This window comes from Tamandua tetradactyla, chromosome 5 (genome assembly GCF_023851605.1).
Source record: "Tamandua tetradactyla isolate mTamTet1 chromosome 5, mTamTet1.pri, whole genome shotgun sequence".
Taxonomy (NCBI): Eukaryota; Metazoa; Chordata; class Mammalia; order Pilosa; family Myrmecophagidae; genus Tamandua; species Tamandua tetradactyla.
The window spans coordinates 14981685-14990375 of record NC_135331.1 but is presented as its reverse complement, the minus strand read 5'-3'; the positions used below and the strand labels follow the sequence as shown (position 1 = coordinate 14990375).

The 8691-nt window shown below is 56.0% G+C and overlaps 1 protein-coding gene across 3 annotated transcripts in view; it reads left to right on the top strand.

Annotated features, from left to right (window-relative positions):
* The first annotated feature begins 2825 nt into the window (after nucleotides 1-2825).
* TBX5 (T-box transcription factor 5) overlaps nucleotides 2826-8691 on the top strand; it is a 47196-nt gene continuing 41330 nt past the window's right edge. Inside the window, exons 1-2 of one of the 3 annotated variants that reach the window (XM_077159926.1) lie at nucleotides 2826-3122; nucleotides 7282-7464. In XM_077159926.1, the coding sequence (XP_077016041.1) occupies nucleotides 7318-7464 (147 nt within the window). In that variant the 5' untranslated portion in view covers nucleotides 2826-3122; nucleotides 7282-7317. Of the gene's footprint in view, nucleotides 3123-5083; nucleotides 5638-7276; nucleotides 7465-8691 lie in introns of those variants that run through there. The other 2 variants (XM_077159924.1, XM_077159925.1) reach the window with 2 other exon arrangements.

Below are 8691 nucleotides of genomic sequence, written 5' to 3'. Positions count from 1 at the left end.
CAGGCCCCTGCCTGTATCCCAGACCTGGAGCTATTAGCTTAAGTCTGTATCTTACAGGCGCAGAGTTGTGGGATTCAGTATATATTTTTTCCCACACCATCTGGGGCTGAGGGACAAAAGCTGACGGTGTAGACGCGGTGTCTACAACCCCAGGCCTTTGAGCAGTTCCGAGATGCAGGTACGGTTGGCGTTGGCTGCCTTGGCACAGCCCATGTTGCAGGATTTGGCTCTTGGATTTCTCAGCCTGACATCCTCACCCTCCTCCTTCTTGGGGAACCCACAAATTGGAGGGGGCACTAACAGTGTTCCCTGTGTCTCCCAAATGCCTCTAGCTGCCTCCACCTTCTCTCCTCTTTTGGAGTTTGCAGGTTCCCAAGATGGTGCCCTCTTGGCTGGGCCTCTAGACCCATGTTCCCTCTTCCATTTCTCATTTCATTATTACCCAGGAAAAACATCTCATTCACTAAACTTGGGGACAGGGAGGGGGACATTTCCTGAGCATACAAAATAACACCAAATGACACTAGCATGAATTCTTAGTGAAAATGCTGGGAGAGAACATTGAAAAATAACATCAGCTAGTACTCTTCCTAGATATTTTCAGCTGAAAGTGGAAAAATTAGTAGCCAAATAAAATATTGGGAAGGGAGATACTGCGATCCTGGAAAAAAAAAATTGAGCCAGACTTAACTAGGCAATAAGGAGAGTGACTTCCTGAGACTTTCCCACCCTCAGAATCAGATTGACTCTTTTGCAAAACGAGTTGGTCGAATTTCATTTTTGTCATTTCTATTGTTTATTGTAATTTTTGCTGATTTCCCCAGCACAATCCACACTCCTCCTCTTCACCCCCAGTTGAGACCCAAGTCAGATAGGGACACATCAGAGAGAAACGGAATAGGGACATAATTCTAAGTGAGTTCTCTTTTGAGAGAAAAACACTGTAGATTTGGATGAGTTTCTTAAAAACAAAAGGAACAAGTGAAAGAAAAAGATCAACAGCAATCGGCCCTTGTTTTTTTTTTCTTTCTACTTTTTAAATAGGAACCTCTGTTCTCCTATGTATTTTTGTTAAAATCAGGGTATTGCAAGTAGTAAAATCCAAAGGGAGAGAAATACTTTTCGGGAGAAAATCGAGCTGGGATGAGATCCGGGCAAGCATCAGTATCCCCAAGAAAGGAGGGAAATTGCGTGCTACAGTTGGCTCTTGAGTTTACTGCCTAAATGACTAGGGGAAGGAAAAAAAAGTGGGGATACTCAAATGTAGTTGAGGTCTTTATTTCGTCCCTGGTCCGGACCCGGAGCGTCTGGGGGAAGCGGGTCTGTGGACGGGTGCCGAGGTTGCTAGAGACGAGCCAAGCAGAAAGGAGCTCGCCCAGAGCGGAGTCCGCCTTCCCCTTCCAGCCCCGGCTGGCTGGGCCCCGGCCTCGGTTTCCGCCCACCTCGGCCCAGAGGTCAAACAGGACCTCATCTCGAGGCTCTGGGCGAAGGATTTAGGGTTGTGCTCTCGGCTTCTGGGAGCAGACGCTGCCCCGATCGGGCCTCGATTTGGGGAAAAGATCATTATTAACAACTTGGGAAACGAAAGCGAGTCTCGCGAACCCAGCGCCGCCCGGCCAAGAAGGACGGACGCGGGCTCCGCTCGGCTGGAAGCCGCAGGGTCTGCGCGCGGCCGGCGCTGGAAGCCACCGCTCGCTGTCCCCGCGGGCCTGACCTGGACTCCCCAGGCTGCTCGGCCGAGTGCGTCCCCGCAGACTTCGCCGATCTTCCTGCCCCGGGTGGACTGGTGCCTGGCCAGGCTGCGGGAAGCCCTGGAGGCTGGGGCAGGGGTCGCGAAACCGGGGCTGGAACCCCAAAGCTGGGGCGAGCCCAGACTCCCGGCGTCTGGCCCCCTCGATGCGCCTGGGGGGACTTACCCTTCCGGAAGGCCCCGCGCTCGTCTCCCGGGGCCGGGCAGGGCTCTTTCTCTCGGCACCGCCGGGGGCGTCTACGCGAGACTTTCGCAACGGAACCTAGCCGGTTGCCAGCTGCGCGCAAAAGTCTGCACGCTTCCGCCGTCCCACTGCTTATAATTATGCCCATTGATCAGTCTAAAAACACGGATCATCGTCATTACCAAACAAAATAGAGACCCTTGTCCCTCTGTGGGCCTCCGCGCTGTAATTTTTCTCTGTAGAAATCACCCCTCTCCAACCCCCCACCCCGCCACCCACTGGCACCCCGCCCCTGCCGGGCCACGCAGCGACGAGTCGTAATCTGGACTGAGCTAAGGGAGTATTTGCAGAAAGTATGGCCTTTCTGTTAGCAAGAAACACTGCGGACAACCCGGTCCGAGCGTCTCGGTCTCATTTCCCCTCGGCGATAACCCAGTAGTTATTTCTACGCTAGTCTATCTGTGAGGACTCAGTTATTACGTCCCAAAATTCATTTGCCAAGAGCTCCGCGTCGGAAAAAAAAAAACGTTTAAATAACAAAAAGGATTCCTTGCCTCCTGCAAGAGACCTCAGTCCCCTTCCCCCTTCCCACCCCAAAATTTGATTTCGTTCCAATCGGGTGCTGAGGTGAACTCCCACCTCCTTTTCCCCCCAAACCTCTTCTCCTCCCTGAGAAAATCGATCTCTCATGGTGTCTGATGTGTGCCACCCCCATTTCCCTCGAGAGCGTTGGATTTGTTTATTTCTTTATTTATTTCTCGGGGCCGAGGTGTCCGGGGCTTGTGGCTGCACAGTCCGGGGAATGCTGGGCGAAGACGCAGAGAAATTAACCTCCTGCCGCTGCCCCCCAGCCAAGCGTGACAGCACGCGGGCCGGTTGCGTGACTCGTGACGTCTCCAAGTCCTATAGGTGCAGCGGCTCGTGAGATAGTCGGTATCGCCTGGTTGCCTCTTTATTTTATTGGGGTATGCCTGGTAATAAACAGTAATATTTAATTTGTCGGAGACCACAAACCGACTTCGAGCTGGGCGGTACGTGCTCATCTTGATAGACCCTGGAAGGAGGCCTGGGCCGGGAGACTTCTCTTTTGGGGGTCCTTTCCAAACTTTTCACCTGAAACCTCCCTCCTCCCCAGCGAGGCGCCATTCCTGGCTTCTGCGCTGGAAAGAAGAGGTGGGATTTTTGGAGGTGAGTGTCAACCCAGCGAGCTAAGGGGGTGTAAGAGGTTTTTCTCTGCACTTCGCCTGTCTGCCGCCCTGCCCTCCCCCAACTCGGCCCTATTGAATCCCCCCCTCCCCCCCCCACCTTACCCCACCCTACCCCACCCCTCGATCGAAATCAGAATGCATTCTCTTGGGCTTTGCCTTGGCGCATCACCTGGCAAGAATGGATTCCCCCATGAAGATGAAAAAAATCCCCAGCGCGCCTGGTGTCCCGCCCGGTGGCCGGTCCCCAAACTAAGTGAGTCTGGCCAGACAATTACTTGGGGGAGTCCAGATTTTCCCTCTCGGGAGGGGCCTACAGATTATTTATGGAAATTTATTTTATCCGCAAATCTCTGCGAAATTTAAAGGGATTGGAGAAGTTTTTCTGGATTTCCCCTCCCTCTTCTGAAGACCGCAGTTCAGGCTGATTCTGAAGTCATATTTGTTTTCTGTTTCCGGCTGCGGATCTGCCTCCATAGCAAGTCCCAAGGCCGCTGAGCTGACGCTCTGGAAGGGTGAGGGTGTCTTTAAAAATAAATAAGCCGCCTCAGCAAAGGTCTGTTTGGAAACAAACCTGGAAGGTGGAGTGAGAACCACAGCAAACCCGGGGTGACTTTCTCCGTGGTTGTCCGGAGTTCAGAGCTGGACAATCCACTTCGGAATTTTACAGTGATGCGCCAGGCCTGGCCTGGGATTTTAGCGGGATGGTCAACAGGGTTGCCCAGAGGCGGTTACCGATCCCCGGGGCGTTTCTCTCCCTTGCATCCTTCTCCCCAGACCTTGGCTGGCAGGCCCGAGTCTTTGAGGAATCACAGAAAATAACAGGGAGAGAGGGTACAGGAGGCGAGGGTGGGCCGCAGAACGGGACCGGGACATTATTTGCAAGCCTCTTCCCGGGTGCGCATTGCTCCAATCTGGTTCTGCTCAGGCGGAGAGCAGCAGACCGCGTGTTTACGCTTCTACTGACCTCTTCAACTCGACCCTCAAAATAATACATTTCAGAGAGAGGAGGGCCCGGAGAGGGGCCGAGTGGAGATGAAAACCCCGGCCAGACCCCAAGGACTGTTTGATTATTTTAATATAACTGGGCATTGCCTTGTGTACACCTCGAGCCAGGGAGGTCTGGAGGCCCGACCTGGTGGGGAGGTGGGTGTGGGGGGGTGAGGCTCGCGGGCGATTTCTTGATATCTTTGATCTCGGCCCCCATCCAGACGCACCTTCACCCCGCCTTCACCCCGGAGTTGCCGAGAGTCGGGGTGATGAGTGGGGAGGGGGTGGGGAGATAGTGCGACCAGCGCCGGCGGGGTGCGCGGCTCGGCTCGGCTGGCCCAGGTGGGGTCACGCAACGCTCTGCCTGGAGGTCAGCGTAGGAGAGAGAATGCGGGCCAGCCGCAGAGGCGCGCGGCGTGTGTGCGTGTGTGCTTGTGTGCGTGTGCACTCAGAGTGCGTTCAGACTCCGTTCCCTGCACGGCCCGCGCCGCCGGGATTACTTCCCGGGCAGAAGTCGAGCGGGTTTGCAATGATTTGTGCAGGAATTTTTGCAGCCGCCGCGGGCTCAGGGAAGCTGAGATGGATGGAGGTTGGGAAGGGGGCGAAGAGGAGGGGGGTGAATGCGAGGTCTGGGTTTGGGAGTCACTGTTGTGGTTTGTGTGTTCGGGAAATCTGGTGGAAAAGATGGTGGGGGAGAGGAGAGGAAAGGGAGGGGGGAGAGGGAGAGCGAGCGAGCGAGGGAAGCAGGGAGAGCGAGAGAGAGAGAGCGAGAGAGCGAGAGACCGAAAGAGAGAGAGAGAGAGAGAGAAAGAGAGAGCGAGAGCGAGAGAGAGAGAGAGAGAGAGAGAGCGAGAGAGAGGGAGAGAGAGAGAGAGAGAGAGAGAGAGAGAGAGAGAGAGAGAGAGAGAGAGAGAGAGAGAGAGAGAGAGAGAGAGAGAGAGAGAGAGAAAGAGAAGGCGGCGTGAGGTCCCAGCTAGTTGGATAGGCAATTTCAGTACTTTGTAAGCATCAGGCAGCCCAGCGTCACCGAGCTCAGCTGAGTCTGTTTGTATTGAGAGGGGGGTGAGCGGGAGAGTGTCTTACCTCGGATTCCAGAACTTTAACCCTAAAGCGGCTTTCTGAAACGGCTTGGACCATTCCCACGACTCCCTCTTACTCTCAACTTTCCCTCCCTGGGCTTGCAAAGGAAGAGGGGAGCACCAAGACTCCAGCGCCGCGGGTGCCCCCGGAGGCTGCTGCTTTGCGTCCTTTTGGAGCCCTTCTGGCGCCTGACAACTTGGAAGTGTTTGGGGAGAGCAAGAGTGGAGGAGGTGTGTGTTGGAGGTGGGCAGTCGCCGCGGAGGCTCCAGCGGTGGGTGTTCCTTTGTAGGCAGCAGTAGCTGCTAGTGTGGGCAAGCAGTCCCCGGCATAAGCCCGGGAGCCACCATGCCCGCACCTCCGCCTCGCCGCTGGCTTCTCTGCTAGGAGCAAGAGGGGATGCGGTGAATGCAGCGGCGACACCGAGCGAGGTAACGGTCCCCGCGGATGGCCCGGGAGGCTCGGGAGGGAGCCCGCCGGCCGAGTCGGCTCCGGGCGGCGCGAATGTGGGGTTCTAGCCTGGCCCGGGATTCCAGGGCGTCCGGCTTGCGGCGGTTTCGGGCGGCCAGGAGCTCCCCCGCACGCTGAGCGATGGAGGCGGTCGCTGCTGGCGGAGCGACGTTGAGGTTTGCAGGACGCGCGGCCTGGTTCTGTCAAACCACATCTCGTTCGATCCCGCCAGCTCGGAGCTGCCCGAGTCCCTGGCGAGGGAGCGGGGTGGGAGTCTCTCCGGAGCCAGCAGTGAATGGGAGCGTATGTGGGGGCGCCAGTCCCGCTTTCTTTTGTGTTGAGTAGGCAGCGGGGCTCGGGTCACCGCCTCCCCAAACCCCAAGGGCGAGGTGAGGGAAACTGCTTGCAAGTCGGGCCGCGGAAGCTGTCCTCTTCGGCCGCAGTTTCTGCAGATCCCGGGTGGGACCCAGGCTGTCGCCCAAGCAGCTGCTAAGATTTGGGAGACCATCTTTTGCACCCTCTTTCCAATCTTCCCGGTCTTTGAGAGGGAACGCCACTAGTGGGGAAGGTGGAGGGGACTGGGAGGAGATCCGAGAGGGCAGGAGGCAGCCTCCGGACTTGAGCATTTCTGCTGCAGGTAGTTGGCATTTTCCAGCCCTCAGCATCTGCAAACCCAGGCTCGCCTATGCTTTGCGTCGGGCCGAGGCGGCGGCTTCAACGCCGATAGTCTGGGGTTCATCTGAGACCCGCCAACCGCGAGATTTTGGCCTCGCCAACTGCGAAATGGGTCCTGCAGTCCCCCGCGGGGCCAGGCCGGGTCGGAAACTCCGAGGAGCTTTCCTCGGCCTCACGGCTCGACAAAATGCCCGCCCGAGGCTGGAGGGCAGAGAAAGCCGGAAAACGCGCACCCCCGCCGGCAGCAGAGCCCGGGCACCCAGCGGCGCGCCTCCCTCCTCACTGCCGCGGCCCCATTTCCTTCGCCCGGCTAAGTTTCTTGTTTAAGGTTGAGGGAAAGAGAAAAAAGCTTTTCACTTTGAAGGCCTTTGAATTTTAAGACCTGTGACTGATAAACGATGAGCATGAATTCCTGGGACCTGGTTTCTCAACCCGCACAGCCTTTCCTTCTGTATGTGTGTTTGGTTTTGCAAGAGGCGGGTAGTCGCAGACATTGGTTCTTGCAGAGAAAATATCCTCTTGCAGGGTTTAACAGAGAGTTCTGACGGCCTGCGGTAATTCCGCGGAGAAAAAAAAATTCTCAGAGGACACTGGGTTTTTGTTTTGTTTTGTTTTGGATTCGTACCCAGTGGCTTCCAAAAATACCGACTCCTTATCTTTATTGGCTCTTCCAGAAGTCCAGACAAATTTGACGGGCAGCTCGCTGATGCGGGCCTCTCCTCCTCCGGGGGTGACGCGGGGCTTTCGCAAGAGGTTGTGCGTGCTAATAAAATAATAGTAATGGTAAGAATAGCAGGCTCTTCCGCTTTTCCTGCAGCTGGGGAAAGCCGGGTGCTGGTCCCTGGAAACCGGGGGCTTAACTGCACCCTTCCGTCTTTAGAACTGCTCTCTCCAAACTTCTCTCTTTAATTGCCGTCCCCCTCCCTCCCCTGCTTCTGTGCTCAGAGCAGAAGCCGGCGGCGCGGGCACAGGGCCCCGGGCGCACCATGGCCGACGCAGACGAGGGCTTTGGCCTGGCGCACACGCCTCTGGAGCCAGACCCGAAGGACTTGCCCTGCGACTCGAAACCCGAGAGCGTGCTAGGGGTTCCTAGCAAGTCCCCGTCGTCCCCGCAGGCCGCCTTCACCCAGCAGGTAAGAAGACCGCGCGCGCTTGGGGGTCCTCTGCGAGAACCCAAATCCCGTGGAGCAGGCAGGCTCGGCGCCCAGCTTCCCGAAAGAAAATAATAATAATAAAACCAAACCCGTGGCCCATGATTAGCCCTTTTCTTTTGATTCCCACTCAGTTCCACCTTTCTCTGGCCAAATCCGTGTAGATTCTAACCCACCTTATTGTGACGCTTATCTTTATGGCGAGAGGAATTTTGAAATATATTTCGTTTGCAAAAGAAGTCTCAATTATCCAGCTCTATGAGGGCGCCAACAAAGGCCCAGATAATTCCTTTTCCGCTGCACCGGTGTAGACCCGGCCCGGATCTCCTCATTAAGGGCCGGGTCCGCGGCGGCTTCAGGATGGCATGAGCGATGGCTTGACCCCGCTTCAGATGTTGTGTAGCCTTCGCCTCCGCCCGCCTGCCCCGCGCCGCCGCGGCCTCGGAGACCCGCACGGCGCACCATTTGTCTTTTGGTTGGGGTCTGGGGAGGGCTGGCGCGCCCCAGCGGCGGGGAGGGCGCAGGGCTGGGTCGGGAGGGCGCACGGCGCTGCGGGCCCGCGGGCTGGAAGCTGGGCCCGAGCAGAGCGTGGAGCCTCGCCGCGCGCTCCCGGGCGCCACCCAGGCGCACTCGGTGGTCGGGCCTTTGCAGACCCTGCGGATTTCTCGATAGGGTCTCGGATGGCGTGAAACGGGGCGAACTGGGCAGGAGAGAGACTTACACGGAGGTGAAACCCTTCCTGGGAGGGAATTCGGTGTTCTTCCTGTTTCACCGCCTGTCTCCTTTGCCCTTCACGCCCCGGGAAGGTGTGTGTATATTTGTATGGGAACAGAGAGAGCCTGTGCACATAGTTCGGGAAACTCACAGAGTTAAAAAGAAAAAAAGAGAGAAAAAAAGAAAAAGATAAAGTAGAGCCACTTTTGGGGCGGTTACAAATGATTTCAAAACGGAGACTTTGTATGTATTTTTTGCAGTGGTTTTGTAAAACAACTTTTAGTTGAAAGAGGAATTGTTAGATGCCTTTGCCTGATGCCCAGGGTGAAGGGAGCTGGATGGGGAACAAAGCCTTTGAAAGTTTATTGATATAGAGGTGTACAGAATTAATTTTTGTTCGGAGCTGTAGGAAGATATTATAATATATAAACTTTTTTTTAAATTTTAAGTTTCCCGGATGTTTGTATCTGCACCCGCTGTGGTTGAGAATAAATA